Source organism: Cimex lectularius, unplaced genomic scaffold, assembly GCF_000648675.2.
Source record: "Cimex lectularius strain Harlan isolate CLEC.00 unplaced genomic scaffold, Clec_2.1 scaffold328, whole genome shotgun sequence".
Lineage (NCBI taxonomy): Eukaryota > Metazoa > Arthropoda > Insecta > Hemiptera > Cimicidae > Cimex > Cimex lectularius.
The window spans coordinates 88,140-108,647 of record NW_019392923.1 but is presented as its reverse complement, the minus strand read 5'-3'; the positions used below and the strand labels follow the sequence as shown (position 1 = coordinate 108,647).

Here is a 20,508-nt window from a genome sequence, read left to right as displayed (position 1 = left end):
TCCTTTAATCAAAGATGCAGTCGTATTGGTAAATAAGTAAACACTTGCACTATTTCGGTATTGAACCCAAATTTAAAAAAAGTTTAATAAATCTATTCAAAATTTCCTTGTTTTTTTTTGTTCAATTTTCCACCCTACCAGTCCGCCAGCCACGGTTTTTCCTTTCCGCCATCAAATTCTTCATCTTCGAAAACAGTAATTAAAAAAGAAGTTACACCAATAAAAATGATATTAAATGGAGTACGTTTTCTGAAATTTGTTGGTCTCTAGGTTTGGAAATAGTAGGTTAGAATCACCATAGTAAGTTTTCCAACTTAAAAAAAAATATATTTTTCAAAGTTCTCGCCACTAAAACGCTTATTTCGCGAAAGTTAACAAGTTTACTATTGATAACATCTTATTCAAAATTTAACGTAGTTTTCAATGGTATCAACCGATTTGTTTTGGTTTTAGTTTGGGATTTATCATTGTTTATTCGAAACAAGGTCGTGAAATCTTAAAAAATCAGAAAAAGGGGAATAACTCCGAAACTGCAAAGATTCGGACCATAATTAATTAGGACTTTTTGATTCCTTTTTGAATGTACAATCTACTGGCAAAACTTGTAACACATCCATCGGTGTGCACGCATGCACGCACGCACGCACGCGTATAGAGAGAGAGAGAGAGAGAGAGAGAGAGAGAGAGAGAGAGAGAGAGAGAGAGAGAGAGTGTTGTGTGTGTGTGTGTGTGTTTGTGTGAAAGATTTTGACAATCAAGTATCATTCACATCCTCCTCGTATTATTATTTTTCTGAATAATAAATATTATCTAAAGATATATTTAAAACTCCTGTTACTCCTACACAAGATAAAGAAGTTTTTGAAAAATTAATTCTTAAATATTTTGGAAAAGAGAAAACGTACAAAAGAAGAAATATATGAAATTATATTCACGTGCTATTGCAAAAGCAATGTTTTTATAATCGTCTATCGTTTTCAAAATTATCCTGAGCAAGTTTTGAAACTTTCATTAGGTCAACAATAGCAGATGTTTTTCAAAATAAAATCCGAAAAATTATGGGAAATAGAAAAGGGAAGAGGTGTAAAAGAAAGATAATGTTTTATATTCAATATACATTACGCTATTACAACAACCATAATCTTATAATTTTCTATAGTTCTCTCTATTAACTAGAGCGGATTTTGAAAGCTTTGCTACATCAAAACTCGAAGACATTTTTGTAAATTTATTTTAGGAAAGAGAAAAGAAGAAAGAATTGGGAAAAGAGGGATGTATTAAAGTACATTCATTATGCTATTATAACAGTCATGAACTTAAAATGTTCTATAGTTTTTTCCAATATCTAGAGCTAGTTTTGATTCGAACTTTGCTTCGTTAACACAAGAAAGATTTTGGAAAAAAGAAGATATATAATATAAGATACGTCGGAAAGAAGGTTATTATGTACAATAATGCCATTATAATTGCAATATTGTTCAAATTTTCTACGTTTTTGCCGTTCATAAGGCGGCATTTCCAGAAATAAGCGGGTTTTCTTCCATTTTATATCCCATTATTCGCATTGCATTGAAAAATTTCACGAACCTGGAAATAATTCTTGACGATAAAAAATAAATTGCGGCATTTTAGTCTGATTATAAAATTGTGTTAATTTCCGTTGTCATTATTACATAAACAAAAATCGTTCTTGCGTGACTACTGGCGACCGTGTATAATCTAGCACAATTATTATTTTTATGTTGTTTTCTTTCATGAGATCGTGCTTGTTTAATGGGATTTTTGCCAGGACATGAACCCTGGCATTTTTGGTATAAAACAAAAAAAAACCCTGTCCACTATAATGTTTTTAATTTGGAGAACAAAAGTCGACGCGCTGAGCTCAAAGGTTTCTTTCAAAATTGACCACAGCGGCAGTTGTTTAGGGATTTAACTCGGATCAAGTTCCGAAGGTTTGTGACTTGTGAGTACATCATCACCTTGTTAGTTGTTACTGAACCGGTTCTTCCTCCTCTTTCCTCACTCTCCTCCTCTTCTCAGTACGCCCTCTCCCACCTTTTATCTCTCCTTTTTCTTAAGTGGCTTCCATCTCTTTAAGCCCACGACCGACTTTTACCCAAGCACGGACCTCTTTCCAACTCCTCTTGCATTAACATACGTGTGTATAAGTTTTACAAAAACCTTAGGGATTTCAGGCTTTCGATTTAGGAATATTAATCACGTTTTACATCCTTCATTGACCGTATTAACATTATTAAAAATTCGTTAGATTTCGTGGTCCGATTGACCAAATAAATCTTTTAATTAATAAATCTTTATGTAAGGTTGTAAGGTGTTGGTTGAGATAAAAATGTACCACTTGTTAACACACCATTAACATTTAGTCTCTAGTCTAAAGTAAACACTAACATTTAGGCTCTAGTCTAAAGTAAACATTAACATTTTTCAATTAATTAATATTTATGAAAGGTGTTGGTTTGAGATAAAAATGTCAGTGTCACGAACGGGATTCGAACCCACGACCTTCGGCTACGCTGCTCTAACCACTTGAGCTATCGTGACTTCGATTCACTCGGACACCAACCTCCCACCTCAACTATTACAAATAAAAAAAGATCTTTTTTTTACAATGAAAATATTAACGCCTGTTGACCTGAATACATTATGAACGATTGTAAATTATTCTTTATGTTTTATTAAGGGCCGCACAACGGCTGTCAAGTTGCTTGACAGCGCCAAAAAAGACAAATAAAACGCAAAGTCATTGGTCAAATAAATTATTTCAACAAGGCAAACAATGAATTAACGTTTTATTCCAGTCGATCAAAAGGGTGCACGCTTTCTAACTCGATTCTCGCCGGACTTCGAGGAGTTAGAGTTAAGATGGAGATAAGTGGTGACGAGGATGTGGTAATTGTCATAATTAGGAGTCTCCGTCCTCTAGAAGAATTTCTTATTTATCACATGTTGGATCACAGACCACACGGTGTTTGACAGACATACCAAACTTTTTCTTTCACTTCTTCTACCGAGTTCCATTTCCCTCTTTAACTTTGTCACATCCTCACGAATCATTTAAAATGACAAATATATCCTTTATATAGAGACAGTTATTCAAAGATAAAAAGAAAATATATATAATTATTAATTAATACAAATACTTATTAGGCTGACTGTTATAAAATTGTACAAGATTAACATATTGATAGGTTCAGGTAAGTTAAAACTAGCGTTTTGAACATCTGAAATGTATCTACTTTTAGAGACACATATCTAAAATATATAACCTGAAATAAGTAAAAATTCCAATAACTTAATCATTCGTTAAAGACGTCAGATGGCAGAATTTTATCAAATTTCACATGCCTGTTGATCAAAGTTATGTAAAAATATTACAATTAATTAAGGTTTTTAGTTGAGATAAAAAAGTCAAGGCACGAGCGGGATTCGAACCCACGATCTTCGGCTTGATACGCCGCTGCTCTACCACTTGAGCTATCGTGACCTCGATCCACTCGGATACCAACTTCCTATCTCAACCCCACCTTTTGAATTTTCCCTCCTTTTTGCCATTTTTCAAATGTCCTGTAATCTATTTGATTCTCGACGACAAATGAAATGGCCACGGAGAGCTTTAGTGGTGCCATTGAAAAATGGCAAAAAGGAGGGAAAATTCAAAAGCTGTCCGAGTGGATCGAGGTCACGATAGCTCAAGTGGTAGAGCAGCGGCGTATCAAGCCGAAGATCGTGGGTTCGAATCCCGCTCGTGCCATTAACTTTTTTATCTCAACTAAAAACCTTAATTAATTGTAATATATTAATTGGTCAAGCGGACCACGAAATTAGTGAAGTTATGTAAAAACTCCTTTCTGCCACTTTTACATATAGTTTTTTTAGCATTAATTTTCTTAGATATTCTTAATTTCTCATAATTCACGTAACGTGAGGGTTATAAGCAGGTCTTGACTGACATACCAAAATTTAAATTTTTAGGTAGTAGGTCATCCACCAAAAAAAAGTGAGACAATTGAGGAGCAAGCCAAGGAGAAATAGACTGGTTCCGAAGCGCAACTGGAAAGGAGGCGAAATAGTACTTGGGAAAGAAGACAAGGGGCTACATGGCAAGAAAGATGGACAAACAGCAATAAGGGTCGGCCGGCATTCAACTTTTTCCCCAACGTTGGAAAGAGAAAAAAAGCAAAATGGCTACACCCCGACTACTGAACCACCCAAATGCTATCAGGACATGGACATTTCGCAAGCTATCTCCATACATTTAAGAAAAGAGACAGCTCTTTATGCCACGTTTGCAGCACTGAAGAAGACGCCGTACATAAACTCTTCAGCTGTACCAAATTCCATGCAGAAAGAGAAGTGTGATCTCACCTCAGCAGAATGGCCGACTAATCTCCATAAACTAGTCTGTGATACCAAACCATTTAAACCAAATCATTTGCACCACTAATAGATTTTGCCTTAACTACGCTTAAATGAGCAAGTACTTTATTCTGCTTACTAAGTCTCAAATAGTGTTGTTGTTATTGTTAAGAGTTTTACTGCCGTTATTTATTTATTGCATAATTAAACATAGGTTTAGGGTTCCGGGCTGTTTTCCTCTTCTTAGCTAGAAAATTTTACATAACATAAATATATAGAAAAGAAAATCACGAAAATGTAAGTGTGCAAGGGGGCCAGCATGGGAAGACCTTTCGTTTTAGGTTTTAAAATTAAAATATTGTTACCTCGAAAACCGACTAGCGGTCTCGCCTCAAGGAAAGATCGTTGGGAGATAATTTTATCTCATTTTTGAATTAGCTTAAATTTATAAATTCGATTAGATTAAAGCATTTGTCCGCCGGTATGGGGTCTTCCTCAGGTACGGTGGGGTGATGGAAAGATTATAAGTAGGTCGATGTAAGACGCTAAGTAGTCGAACTCGAAGTGAAAGATCATCATGTCGCCAACTTTTACTCGGTTAATCTAAGTATTGCACTTACAATTCCATTGCAATATATCGGTATTACAATTATGATTGTCGATAGTGGTGCAGTGTTGACAATTTATTATTTTATTGCTTACATTACTACGATAAATTTAGGATATTGGCTACACTGTATCGTATAACCGGATGGTGGTTGTTTTTCTGATTTAACAATGAACAAGTGTTAGATCTCGTACTCAGTAAATTAAATTATTAATTTCATATTTATGAAGTAAGTTTCAATATAGTAAATAGATTTTCTTATCCCTGTAAATTATTATTAGCAGGTTAAAAAAATCCTGGTGAAGAACTCGAAAGCTCCACAAAGTAACTCTTGCTGCTTTTAAATTAACCGAATACCAGATTTTTAATATAAAATCGTATTTAATGTCTTTAGCGGTACCATCTCGAACGAATTTCCAGATATTTCTCATAACCGATCTTTGTGAACTTCTGGTTACATTGGATGTACACGTTACAACCGTCAGATAAGCAGGGCGAGGCGATTGGAATCGAAAGTGCATGAATTTGTGACACTGCAATGTATCTGATGAAAAGTAATTTCGCTCTTAAAACCCCATGAGGGACAAATTGAAAGTGAAAAAGAGAAGTTCCTCTAAAATTGAATTTTGGCACACTGACCAAACGAATTGGCCTTGGGCGTTTGGATTTTTTTAAATATCCGGTTTTTATCACTTGAAAGAATTTCGTTCAATTCAGGAGCATTAAACCGCGGATCGACAAACTAATATAGAGGTGGTTAAAAGGGGATGGTTAAAACCTTCCGGTTAATCAAAAAAGGAAAGTCAATAGTGACTTTAAGCAATCGGTGACATAAGAATCCTGGCTTAAAATTATTACTAAATCAGCCTCATTAATTACTGAAAGACAATTTATTCGAAACTTATATGGCAGGGTGTTCTTCCCAACATTGAAATGTCTTTACAAAATGGCCACCACCATATTAAAGTGCCCATTGACCTTCAATAATCCTGTTAGCTAATAAATCGCAATTTTTCTTTGGAATTTCTCGAAGCAATTAATATGAACAAGACTTTTGGAGTAAAACTTAAATGAACAATAAATTAGTTAATTGATACATTTTAATAATTTTTTATAGATTTTTAAAAACTAAAGACCCTAACAAGAATACATATTTGTATTTAGTTGTGTTTTATTCCATGCAGACTTTTTTAATGATGTGGTAGATCTGTAAAAATGCTTCAATTTCAAAGTGATTCTCAATATTATTTATATACCATATTTAATTATTTTGAAATTTTGTAAAATCTATTAAAACGTTATGTAACATTTTACCTTAACTTTTAAGGATGAAACATCAGGTAAAACTTTATGAAACTCTCCAGAAGCATTACTTAAAACTTTCCTAATGCCAGTATAAACGATTCTTATACATCAGAAAATTTATATAGCGTCGAATTTCATTGAAGCTTCCCTGAATACAAGCAGGCATTTTTTTATTTCCTCCATAAGTGACGAGCTCATGGCAAAACCGGATGCAGGATAATAAACATCTCGTCAAATTTAAATACAGGGCCGCCCTGTAATCACCACGCAGTGATGGAAAATCTTTATCTCTCCATCATGCAAATAATGAACGAAGTTATGCTAATGTCAGGCCTCGGGTTTAAGTAAATGGGAACGGAACCGAATCGGGTCTTGAGTTAGTTCTTCAATTACCTGAACTGATGCTGGTCGTGTGAAATCTGCTGGTGTACTATTTTGGTTAGTAAAGGCTGGAGTGGTGGCAGATCCCTCATCGGTATCTCCTCGCGCACCGGGCGGTGCCTCCGCTGCCTCGGCCTCGTTTTCGAACAGCACTGTATGGACAGAAGAAGAGCGGAGACGAGCGACGTCAGGACGCCGATGTAGGTGAGGACCCCTAAATCACCGTTCCGACTTCCACCTAACACCATTCCGGCAACGACTAAACAGATGCCCGTCAGAATTCCAGCCACAAATCCAACCTAGAGGATAAAACCGTTCATAACATGTTAATCACTGTATAGTTTCAGAATGGCCTATTAATTAACAATAGTCTAGGACAAAGGAAGAAAAGCGAGGCTAATCTTATGTTATGATGCTTCAACAAAAGAAGACAAATTACTTGGAGGAAGTGGTGGCAAAATGTTTCTAGAGCTACACAATGACCGCCGCAGGGAAGGACCGCAGTTTCCGTCGTCCCACCACCGTGGCCGCTGGTTGGTGTGATCGCGCGCGAAGAATCTGGGCGGGATCGTCGTTCTCCTACGCCTTCAGAAATAAAAATAAATTTTAAAAATAAATCATTAAAATAATCAAATTGTAAGACCTACTTTCTGAGGCAACGCTGAAGTGGTGCCTGGGAACATTTTGTTTCGGCATGAGGTAAACACCAGTTGGGGCTATCGACGTCGCCACCCCCGGCTGTGGCAACAGGGCTTCTTGCGGGTGGCGGACGGACTGGCCCATAACGTATGGTCCCCCTTCCTCCCAGTACGGTTCCATCTTTTAAAAAAAATCATTTAAAACAATGCGTTATTAAAATTAAATAACTACAAAAAGCGGGTTTTTGTCAATTACCTGAACATACTGATTTGGTGGTATGACATGGTATGTCTGACTGCTGGCAGAACTCGATACAGATTCTGAACAGGGCTGCCCGCTCCATGGGTTTCTAAAACAATTTGTTTATTAAATTAGTGAAATGAAGCAGTTTGAATTTTAATTTGGATATGTTTTCTTAGGTAAAAGTAATAAAAGTTAATAAAAATAATAAAAAAGGTTAAAAGTTATTAAAAAGTTACCCTTGGAATTTGGAGTGTGTGAACGTGTACTTTGGTAGTCGAAAGAAGCATTATTATCTTGAAAGAATGAGTAACCAAAAAATATGTTTTTTCTTTGTGTTTTCTTTGGGCTTGGGGTGTTGGAGGAATTAAATTGTCGAATCAAATTACATAACTCAATTTAAAATATTTGCGCGTTTTATTTTTTTCAGAGAATGAGGATTTTTTTACAAATAATTGTAGTTTGGCTGTGGTTTCCTATCATTTAGATTTATATATCTTAATTATTTGTTTAGACAAGTTAGAACGGAACCCAACTAGTTCTGAAGTTGGCGAGAAGCCGAAACGAGTCTGACAGGCCCAAATAGCGCGAATAGGTAAAATAAAACGATAAGAAACTAAGGAATGGTCTGCACTATAACGAAAAATCTTAAGTTTGATTCCCTTTGTCCACCTGTTAGTATTAAAACTAATATAATAATTGAAGTTATAAAGTATTCTGATAAGACGATTTTCTTTACTGGCTTAATTCATCTTCTTGATAATCGTCCCCAGTCCCTTTTGACGATTTCGACAAAGGAGAGAATCGCGATTAGTTAAACAATGTCATTGGATCTTTGATGATCGCACAATAAGAGTCAATTTGACCTTTTTGTGCGTCGGTCCAGCCTGGCGAAACGAGTACAGACGGACAATGATGATAAGGACGTCTAACTGCTCTGATTTAGACAATTCTGATTTACAATTTCAATTAATATAAATAATAACTTAATGTCAGCAAGGGAGGAATTACAAGAGGAAATTCACCAACACATGAAAGTGTTAAAAATACTTTGAAAACAGTTCGAATTGCGTTCAAATTTTTAAACCCAGTTTGAATTTTTATTATCTGATTATCAAGACGGAGTGAGATTGTTTTTTAAAGGAATGATACACATCAAGCAAACAAAAACTGGACTATGAATCACCATGAATCTTGTGTTGTTTATTTTGCAACTTTATCAGTCACTCGTGTAAATAACGAAAATTTTACATACATTTATTATATGACGAATAGGTTTCGTTTTGTTTGGATAATATCAATTAATAATGAAAATAGCCAGAGAGAGAAAGAAAGAGAGGATAAACAGTCAGAGAAGACAGGTATACAGACAAACAGAACAGAGAAAGATAGACAAACCAGACAGATAGGTCAAAATAACACCAGACCAAAGAATAGGTATCGTCTTTATGATAAATTATTTGAAAATTAAGTTATTTGAAATATAAATCCCAACTGTCGTATTAACTGCCTGAAGAGTTTTCTTACCAACGAATATAATTTACTTCATTTTTTCCTTTTATCTTAACCATAATCACTTTCATCCAAGAATATATTTACACATCCTTTGAAGTTTGCCAAAACTGATTGTCACGATTATATTTGTCTCATCTTTGAACAATCGCTATCATCCACCGTCTCGACTAATGAATAGTCATAGAAATACAAACAGTCTCTAGTTTAGATTTCTTGCTTTTAAATACATATTCGCTAAAACTGTCTGACATGTTTGAAACAGGACAAAGTTCAAAATATGGCATGGTACAAGAGGAAAATAACAGTTAATAACAAACTTTTAAAAGAAACAAAATAACTTGTTAACCCTCGAAAAATTATGTCCTATAACGATGTTGAAAAGAGTATTACTAGGTAAAACAAATTCCGTAATGGAATTGAGTAATTGAGAACTCCGCCGGCTTTCCTCCAGGTAGTTCTTTGGCCAATTATCTACTACTTTTCCATACCACCCTTCATAAGGCGTATAATTTACCAGTCCGGAATTATTGAATATAAAATGAACCAACACAGAGAGCCATAAATAAATTACTTAATACCTAGGTTATCATGGTGATCTGATTCGGACCACCGGGGAAAATTCCTAATTCGAAGGGGATAAACAGAAACAACACTTAATCAATAGACGGTTGACGTCTCTCAAAGGATAAAACAATAAAATAAAAACAACGTACAAATGCACGACGCGAAATGTAATATTTCGGACTGATCTTCTTTCGTATTATAAGAATTTATAAGTCATATTTTTATTAATATTATTGACTAGGCAATGTGTTCGGAAAAGTTCATTTTCTATGGAAAAAGCGTACTTTATAAGCCTTCTCCCAGTATGTCCAAATCCTTGAAAGATTCCTTTTAAAACTCCTAAAACCCATCCTAGATTTACAAAAAACCATTCCTTCTCATCAATTCCATTTCTATTCTACGATTCAGCAATGCTTCAGGGTTGTGTCACCGCCTCTTCTGCTCTGGAAAACAGAGAGTACTTTCTCGAGTTTGTTCGATTGATTTTGTCAGGTCTGGCAACCTTGAGTTTTCTTCAATCTAAAACAGCTTCCTGCCCACTCATTACCCAGTCCTAAAACCCTATCTAAAAGAAAGATGCTTCAAAGATGATTCAAAGATCTTCAAAGATTCTCGGCAATGAGTGTTCAGAGGCCTGACCGATCCAAGCCGGCGTCCCCCAAGGGAGCATTCTTGGTTGCATCCTATTTATAACGCTGACCTATAAAGATATGATCCAGGTACCAGAATGACTAAACCCCACCACATGAACAAAATCACTTGCATTTCAGGTTCAATCTCTAGGTTTTATTATTCTTGGGCAGGTGCAATACTGAAGAAGGACGAAACTGGCAGACAACCCAGCGAGGATAAGCAGACCAAACCTGAATTGTTTACATTGCCTTGCTTATAGTTTATACAAATTTTCTACTTGTGTTAAATTCTAGATTCTCTTCCTCCTTTCAAACAAGGGGATTTTCTCGACCAGACGATCAAATTTCAACTTAATTTGTTCAACAAAAATTGATTTTATATTTTTTAATACGTTTAAGTACCTCCCAATAAAATGCACATTTTTCAATATTGTTCAATAATTTGACTTTTTAATTAAACTGTTAGACTTTTCGTCGATACTGACATTGTCCATTTATTTATTAACGGATTACATTAATTATACATCGTTCAATTATTTAAATAAGCAAACATTTAATAAACAATAACAACTCGCATTCAATCTATTCTCTTGGTTAAGTGCAATCAATTGGGATGTTTCACAAGGGATAGTTTGAGTCCGGCACTGTTTGATTTTACATTTAATCAAATTTCATAGACTTAAGTTACGTAATCTAAAATCCGCGGGTTTTTGAACTGTCATTGGTTTGATCATCCCTGATCCGCCCAGCCTCTCTACTTTCAAAATATGATTTTTTACATTGCATTGCTCATAGTTTATACAAATTTTCTACTTGTGTTAAATTCTCGATTCTCTTCCTCTTTTCAACCAAGGGGAATTTCTCGACCAGACGGAGGATGGGCGTGACGGCAGACCTACAATGTTTGTTTATAATCACCCACTTAGTACATTCCCTTTCAGGCTACGATTCCCTTCTCGAGTCCTGGATTGTACCAGGATAATTATGAACGCTTCTAGATTCAACCCGAAGTCTTTTTCCAGTAAGTTTATTTCAATTAATTCATCAATTTTTTACAGTTTTTAAAGATTTCTCTTTACTATTATTGTTTCTTCTTCTTTCCACATTTCCCCCAGACATTCTCTTTTTTCGGTTTAGATAGACAACTCGGTTGTACATCTTTCCTGACTACCCAACCCAATTTCCATTTCCTTCTTTTCTTTATTCCGTCAAATTTTCAGTTTCTTTATTTTTGCATGCACTAAGCCTGTGGAAGATTTTTTTTATAACGGACCTAGATAACCATAGATCATAGAGGGAATCACCGAGCAGTGGAGCAACAATTTGTTCATTATTTTAGAACTTTATAGGTTTTCAATATATGAAAAATTTGTTCAATCTTCCAGAAAAACTAACAAGCAGAAATACTTCGGCTTTCCAACAATACATTAAATTTTCCAGCATAAGGATGATTAAACTACAAAATTTTAAACTAATCGGCATAACGTTTAAGTAGATTTACTAAATAAGGACAAAATTAATTTATATTACTATATTACAGCAGCTGGGTCATTTAGGGGATCAATATTTATCATCAACTTCTACAAAATAATATCGCATTAAGAGCAAAACCAGGTAAAAAAAATTGTTCGCTAAATTTTAATCTATCACTAAAGGATTTTCCGGTATTTTGTTAAATTTTCTTTCAAACATCGTAATTAAATAGTTTGTACAAAATACGTGTTTCCGGTTTTTGTCTTTGAGGATAAATCAAGATTCAAAAGGTCAATAATTGTGTGAAGTTTGATTGAAATATATTGATGAATTAGTGTGACATTAAGATAAATTTGGTTTAATACATAAATCAAGATGTAACTGTTCTATAATTCTATAAAATTTATTAAAATATATTAGAATAATTTGTGTCAAAGAAAACAGAAATGTGTTTTGTGGGCTCCTCACAAAAACATATTCCTATTCCTGGTGTTAAACCATTGAAATCTAATTATGCTGAATTTTGATAAATGTATAAATCAAGATTCAACAGTTAATAATTTCAGTTAATTAAGGTTTTTAGTTGAGATAAAAAAGTCAGTGTCACGAGCGGAATTCGAACCTTTGGCTGGGTTGAGATGGGAAGTTAGAGTCCGAGTGGATTGAAGTCACGATAGCTCAAGTGGTAGAGTAGCGGCGTACCTAAGCCGAAAGTCGTGGGTTCGAATCCCGCTCGTGACACTGACTTTTTTATCTCAACTAAAAACCTTAATTAATTAAAAGATATTAATTGGTCAAGCGGACCACGAAAACTAGTGAAGTTAATAATTATGTCAAATTCGATGAAAATTTATTAATTGAGAAAGACGAGTACAGAAACGGGTTTTTTTGGTCTCAGGAGTTTGTGAATTTCGTTTTATATATATACACGCAAAGATACAACAGATCAATAATTTGGTTAAATTTGATTAATTTACAGAAATGAGTTGAGTAACGTTCTTGCTCTTTGGGTTGATGCATAAATCGATCCATCAATAAATCAATGTGGAAAAATTCAATAAATAGATCAACTTTGATTCAAATCTGACGATCAGTAAGTCGGAAAATATAGAAATGTTTCTGATAGACGTTCATTTGCCAGGGAAAACAAATTTGACGTATGCCTTTCCCGGAAATTACGTTAAATTCTACATAGCATCATACCTAATATTTTAAATTAAAATAAACTGTTGAGGCACGACATTATTTATAAGAAGGATAGCAAAAGAGAATATAACAAAAGAAAAGTTAAAATAGACCTTTTTATCAACAATAAAATTTTCTTTTTTTCTGAGTCCGTTGGGACTTTTGCTCAGGAATCACTAGAGAAAATTATTTTAGAATAGGTAGATTATAGAAAAAGATCCAACTTATTGGGCATTTTGACAAAGTATGCAAAAAAAATGGAATATTGTATGAAAAATCCTGAAATTCCTTTAACAAAAAAAATAAATAAATAAATAAAATGATCCAGTTAATCTGGACTGAGATAAAAACTATACAACAATTCTTGTATGCTTTTGAAAATTTTATTTTCTTATTGGGCAGTCTATTAAGATAATTGAATACTTATATATATCATATTGAAGGATTTAATTTTTTATGCGTTTTTATTATATATTACCTTGTTGAAGGGTGTGCTATAGGGAATGGTCCATGTCTGCTCATAATGAACCATCTCGGTGGTCCACGCTATCTGCCTCCCTGGAAGAGAAAAAAAACAGAAATAATCCGATTAAATACTTGAACTGGGTAAGAGGTGCGCACACGCACACATACACACACACAACACAACACAGAAACAAAAAAACCGTCAAGCCACGGATACGCATCCTTAGTGGCAGGAGTTTTACGATTTACGCTCGTTTTTTACGGCATTGAAATGGGAGCCAGATAATCCAACGACGTGGTCCGAGAAGCCGTTACTTGATATTTTCGTAAACATGTCACACTACCTTTCGGGGCTTAAAACAAAAAGATTTATGCCAATTTGTCAACGGCAAAGAGACGATCGATGAGAAATCGAATAATTAAAATTCCGTTGATGGTTGATGAATAGCCTCATAAACTGGTGGCGTCTAACGTTTCAAAAGTATAAACTTCTTCATTCCAAGTTAATACTTAACTTAATTAATCAAATGTTTTTTAAATTAAATTAGTATGTGATAATTATTAAATGGATGTCTTCTACAATTACCTAACTGTAAAGTAATTGGAATTCCAGCTATTGTTCCTTTTACAAACCTGTTTTCAATGCGTCCTATTATTATTTTTTTATTTAAAGGATTTCTTTAATATATATATTTTTTTTATAAAATGTTATTTAAAGTGTGTAATAGTATACGGGACGAATTACATTAAGGGGTTTATGTTTTGTGACCTTATCTTCCAAAAAGGTCTTTCCCCCCTTCTGTGCTTAACGGTCCTCGACATATCTAACCAACGAAGTCCCTTTGGGAAGTCCTAGCATTTGAAAGACCCCAACGGAAATTTTAGTATCGACCATTCTTGTCAACACAATTATAATTTTGACCAATGAGTTTAATATATAATTTTTCTTTTATCAAAAAATATGCGGTAATTAGGATCATAACTGTCTTGTTTGTCCTTCAAACCATCACGTCCGGCGTTCGTTAGAAAGTTGAAACCGCTGTAAAATAGCAATTAGCCCCAATTAAGATCATGAGAAACAGTAGTGGATTATAATTAAAAATATGTTACGCCTCTAAAGTAGTGTCAAACTCGTCTCTAAATCATTTATCAATACGAACTTTTTTCTAAGAGAGCAATTTTTATTTTCTTCTTTTCGAAAGCGACATTTTACCAACAATAGAATTATGCTTAATGGACTATCATTCCTGTCATAGGGAACATATATCTTCTATGTAGGTAGCGTTCCGCTCACAAAGGTTATTGTTTTCAAATGTAAATCATGCCCAACCTACGATTCTTGGAAGTAAAAAATATATTCCCAGCCTCCGAAAAATGAAGTATCTTGGGTTTTACAAATCTTTTATATTTTATCTAAGTTTTTAATTTAATTCTTCCGATAAACAAAGAAAAAATATTTTGATGGATCAATCATCCTTCAACCCAACAATTATGTTTGTTTTGGTAATAGTTTATTTTGTTAAATTTGGCTTTGGGCCTAAAACCATTTTAATGAACAAGTGTACTGACTATTAACTAAAGTTGTTGCTTGGTCGTTCTTCTCCTATTAATTTGATCCGCTTATCTTCGCTGATTTGGTTTCTCCCCAAGACCTGCTTGAAAAATCCACCAAGAATATTAAAGATTGAAACGAAACGCGTCTGACAGACCAAAAAGTAGGGAGAGCAAAATGAAGAGAGAAGAACCGCAGACCCCCTCACCGAGACTGGCAAAAACACTGCTGCAATTGTAGAGGGCCAAACTCAGAGGAGTGGTAGGACTACTAACCGGTCACTGGCATCTGAGAAAACATCTACACAACATGGGTATATAAATCCCATTTGCAGATTATGTAATGAGGAGGAAGAAACAGCCACTCATATCATCTTCGAATGCGAAACAACAGCTCAATGGAGGTTTAACCTAACATACGGAAAAGACTTAGGGAATCAAATTGCAGCAGCAACAGTCAATGACCTGATACTTCTAAGAAGCAGGATTGAGTTTATTGACTGAACTAAGGAACTAGGAAGGTACAATAAGCCAAAAGGCTGCAGTGCCTGGGGAATACAAATACCGCTTCCTTCTATCCTTTCCACCATACCATACCATACCCCGGAGACCCCAAAAGTTAATCTCATTTATTAATCGTGGGATATTTTGCGGAGATATGCAAGGTAATGGAACTGGAGTGTTTTCGGTACTAATTATCTAAAAATGTTATAATGATGGCGAATGGTCGAAACATCTGATAGGCCAAAGCACAAGGATAGCAGAGTAGGATGATCTGAGACGACCAAAAAGTACCTTGCTTGTGAAAAGCAGACACATTGGCCAGACGAAGATCTGCAAGACCATAGGACCCCAACCTATACTTTGGATAACAAAAGCAAATACAGAATTCTCCATCAACGAATGGTCCAAATAAAACAAAAGTGGATAAACTCTAGTGGCCTGCAGTAAAACTTAAAACAACCCTTACCAAGACTGGCAAACTCTGCAATGCTGCAGTTGGAGAGGGTTAGACTCAGAGGAATGATAGAACTATTAACCAGTCACTGGCATCTGAGAATATATCTGCATAACATGGGATTCATAATGAAGATCCCATTTGCAGAAGAAACAGCCACTATCATCTTCGAATACGTAGCAACAGCTCAATGGATTCATAATCTAGCATACAGAAAAAAAAACCTAGGTAATGAAATTGTAGCAACTACAGTCAATGACATAATACTTCTAAGAAGAAGGATTGAGTCTACTGCACTAAACTAGGGAACTCGGAAGGTACAATAAGCCAGAAGGCTGCAGTGCCTCTGGAGCACAAACCCCGCTTCCTAGTATCCTCGTCATCATCATCACCTTGCTTGTGGGCAGATTTTAGAATACAATGGAAGATACAGATTTCTTCCAATAGTCAAAACAGGAGACCCCGGAACTTGCTGCTTTGCTCAAGTGTAACATAAATTAATTAATCAAATAAAAAAATCGTACGAGCTGTGAACACACAACGGTCCACAGAGTACGTACAATTGCACGACTGAGCGTTCCACACGCTTAGGCTGAATTGAGAAAAATGCCGACAAAACGTCAGAGCGTGAAGTTGATACCTTTGTCGGCTTTGGTTTGTTGTGATAGAAACCGAGACGGGGAGACGTGCATAATACGAGACCGCTCTTCTATTCCCATCGGTCGCCTCCTTTGTACAAATCGTCTCGCTTATTCCGACCCTGGCGAATCGGAGATGGCAGGTGCCGCTTTCGGAAGGGGCGAAAAAAAACAGCTGAGTGGATCTGTGCGTTTGGGGATAGTTTGAACTGGGTCGAGTTACAAGAGTGAACAAGGACGTTGAACGTACATTATCACAACTCGGATGATAACAATACGTATATGCGTACAAAAGGGGCGTCGGTGGCCGCAACGGTTAGGCGTTGACACGGCGCTCATCACTGTAAGGTAAAGGTCCCGGGTTCGAATCCAGCGGCCCTGCATTTTTTTTTCAAAAACATCGGCACCCCGAGGGTTCCTATAACCTCGTAGTAGAAATACCCTCGTAAAAAAAAAAAAAAATATATATATATATATATATATATGCGTACAAAATACCAACCGCTACTAAGCCATACTCTCAAATTTATTCTTACAAAACTCGACATACTCCTCAAAGTAGAATTATCCCTAATAACAATATAGTCATACTAACAAATCTGAACTCCTTACTTAAAAAGCTAAAAAGAACAGTGTAAACTTCCATGGCTTGACTGTTACAAAACCTGACAATAAACTTCATTTGAACTTATATAAAGAAAAATAACAGTAAGAGACAGGATTACAAGCCTTAACTCAAACTACACACACAAAATGGCAGCACTCAAATACAGGAACACGCTAAAGACGCATCACTAAATAAAGATAAGTACGAACAAGAACTAAAGACAAAACAAGCATATCACACAACATCAAATACAACATACACATCATCTACAGTCATAAACACATAAACTGACACTTCAAAAAATAGATTGGGAATCGTACAAAGTAAACAATAGATTTAGCGCTTTAGGCCTAAAAACTGCACTGACAACAAAGAATAGGATAACTCTTGAGCATAACATTGACACAAACCCATTAAGCAAAAACGGCACATATAAAATAACAAGGGCAGAAAAATAACCGGACAGAGAAAAGAAAAATAAAGATATACAAAGGTCAAGGGACAACGACGTACATTCAAACTACGCAATTCACCTCAAACAAAAACAACACAAACAAGATTAAAATTTCAACATGGGGTACTAAACGGACGACAGATGGGATTACACATACAATACAAAAATCTAAAAAGACCCTACATCTCGAGGAGCTGAAACACATTTTAAATAGATCGGGTTAGCAATAGCTGGTAAAACATTGCAAGAAAACGTGGCAATACAGATATGGCCTCGTCACATACTTTAACTATTATAAGAATCTTATTTATTCGTATCTTTCTTTTTTGCTTTTCTTTAATTTAGTATTACATGCATAACGTCATGGCTACTTTATTATTATAGCTATACTTTTTCATGAATTATTATCAAGCAACGCAACCACTCCGTCCAGATGGCCAGGAGTATTACCATTCGTCCTTCGTTTTTTATATTAATTTAGTTTATTATAGAGTAAAGCAATAAGTTTTAAGATTATTATTATTCGTATCGTTATGTACCAATATGTACAATTGATTGTAAATATGTTTACTTTATGATTATGTTAAATACATGTCTGTTATTATTATTATTAATTTTTAAGGGCTTTTTAGCGGCTAAGGTAACATTTAAACCTTCTATCTTAGGTTAGCTTTATCCCTTCTGAGTGCTATAAGGCTCTGACTCCAAACATCTATCTATTGCAACTAATCTATCCTATTGCCATCCAAAGCTTTAATTTATCCTTTTGAATTCTTAATTTGGAAGGCCAAATCTATGGGAAAAACCTATTTTAAATTATAAAATTTATTTCTGTTCTTTAATTAGATTTTCGAATTTTTGTATTATTAATATAGAAAAATCTCACGAATACACAAATCTAAAATGATGGAAAACAACCAAGATACAGGTTCATCACCTCGCAGACAAACACACAGGATAATCAACAACCTCAAAACTTCAAAACATCAATCAATCAAGTCTGGAAATAGTCTCAACCACAGCAGATTAAAAACAAATAAACATTTTCAGAGAATTCCCATAAAAACGAGACATAACAACTTATTCATGAAACAACCCACATAAAAAAACAAAATATGATACATGCATTTAACGTTATATTATTTTATATGACTTTTACCAACATTTTGCCTGTTGTTTTAAGGGAAAACTAATCACGTTTCGTATTAACGTTATATTTTACAAAAATATACAAGATGGGCAGTATTTATAGTAAGATGGTGTCAAGAGTAGGGAAAGCAGGGACAAGCAGAGCGCTCCAATTTTTGTCTCTTGGTTACGTCTAACGAAAATATATAAGTTTTGTACAAACTGAGCTACTTGGCGTTAAGTATTAAGTTTTAAGAATCGTTATCGAAAATTGCCAATATTTTTTGGAGCATTTTTTTCCCATTGCTATGATAAACAGGCTATTGCACTTCCTGATTAATCCTGCATATACTAGTTTTTTTTTGTTTTTTTACGAGGGTTCGCAACAACAGAGATCATATAAACCTTCAGGGCGCCGGTGTTTCTGAAAAAAATCCATTTGTAAGTATGTCGGGTTCGAATGCAGGGCCGCTGGATTCGAACCCGGGACCTTTACCACCGACGCCCCCCAACTACTAAAGTTAAATATTACGAACTTAATCACGTGTGATCAAGGCTCATCCTTTAAGGTTCCGGGCATTCAGCAAACATACCCTGATGAAATACTCTACTTTCTACTGATTTTTTTCTTTAACCACCGCCTTAGCACTTTAAAATGTCTTAGAAGACCACGAACCACGATTCCTTTCACCAACCATTTACATCGCGATTAATACTGATGAAAGAAAAATTCAATAATACAAGGATTATTATAAGATCAATTGACTAATTATTTAATAATAGAATTAATATGATAATAGAATTAATTTGTGTCAAAACAAATTTCATAGAAAATCTATATGTAAACCAATACATACATAGCGCATACAACAAATTAATATCTTGGGAAAAAATCCAACTCAACAGTTGAATATAATATTCTTCCATATACAGTCCTTGGAGGTTTATGTCAAAACGATCAAATTTATAGGGATATCATTTTTTAAAAAAATTAAATTCATACCTTTACCCAAAAGCAAACCGCACTCACAAATCTTTTGAACTTACGCCATAAATAATTTTTTAACAGCTAACAAGCCGCTATTTTTAAAATTGACAAGTCAAATAGATAAAATTGAACTGCTTGAAGGCGGGATCCGGCAGACCTGGAAAATATGGTTTTGACCTGAGGTCATTGGACCGACAGGAAGCACGCTATTTTATCTTTATTACCTTTCAATGTTCATCGGCTTTGCATGCTGTAAGTTTTGCTTTCTGAGAATATGCAAAATCAACGCTTTACAATAACAATGGAGATTTTCTTTCTATGCCGCTATTTTTTTTTATTTTTTATTTTTTTAATATCGTTGTTATTACTTAGACTAAAATGTAATAAGAGTTGTTCATACAGTCATACAGAGAGCGTGTAGGCATGCCGACGAACATAAGAAGAGTTCTCGAACACGGTAGCGATTTTCAGTCCCCTGTTGCGCTTTTTAGGGGAAATTGGGTTTTTTTATTGTATATAATATGTCTTATGTTTTGTCTGAGTGCATGTATTTATTAGCGTGAATGGCGAGGGGTGAGGGTGAAATAAACGTCATCACCGCCCCTTGAACGTTGAGAGCGCTGGATTCGAACCTGGGACCTTTACCTTACAGTGATGAGCGCCGTGTCAAAGACTAAACCTTGCGGCCACCGACGCCCCCCAAAAAAACAGTTGTTATAACAAGGGAAACTTTATTTTCTTATTTATAATTATTATTGCGTATATTTTTTTATGTAAAGAGAGAAGCTACTCTAGCTATTT

The 20,508-nt window shown here is 34.9% G+C and overlaps 1 protein-coding gene across 1 annotated transcript in view; it reads right to left on the bottom strand.

The window, feature by feature from the left end:
* The window catches only part of LOC106666253, a 44,660-nt gene that overhangs the window by 10,950 nt on the left and 13,202 nt on the right, over nt 1-20,508 (bottom strand). The window contains exons 2-6 of the mRNA XM_014393322.2: nt 13,397-13,476; nt 7,565-7,658; nt 7,318-7,489; nt 7,110-7,255; nt 6,683-6,969 (exon numbers count right to left, since the gene is read on the bottom strand). Of these exons, the coding sequence (XP_014248808.1) occupies nt 6,683-6,969; nt 7,110-7,255; nt 7,318-7,489; nt 7,565-7,658; nt 13,397-13,440 (743 nt within the window). The 5' untranslated portion in view covers nt 13,441-13,476. The remainder of the gene's footprint in view (nt 1-6,682; nt 6,970-7,109; nt 7,256-7,317; nt 7,490-7,564; nt 7,659-13,396; nt 13,477-20,508) is intronic.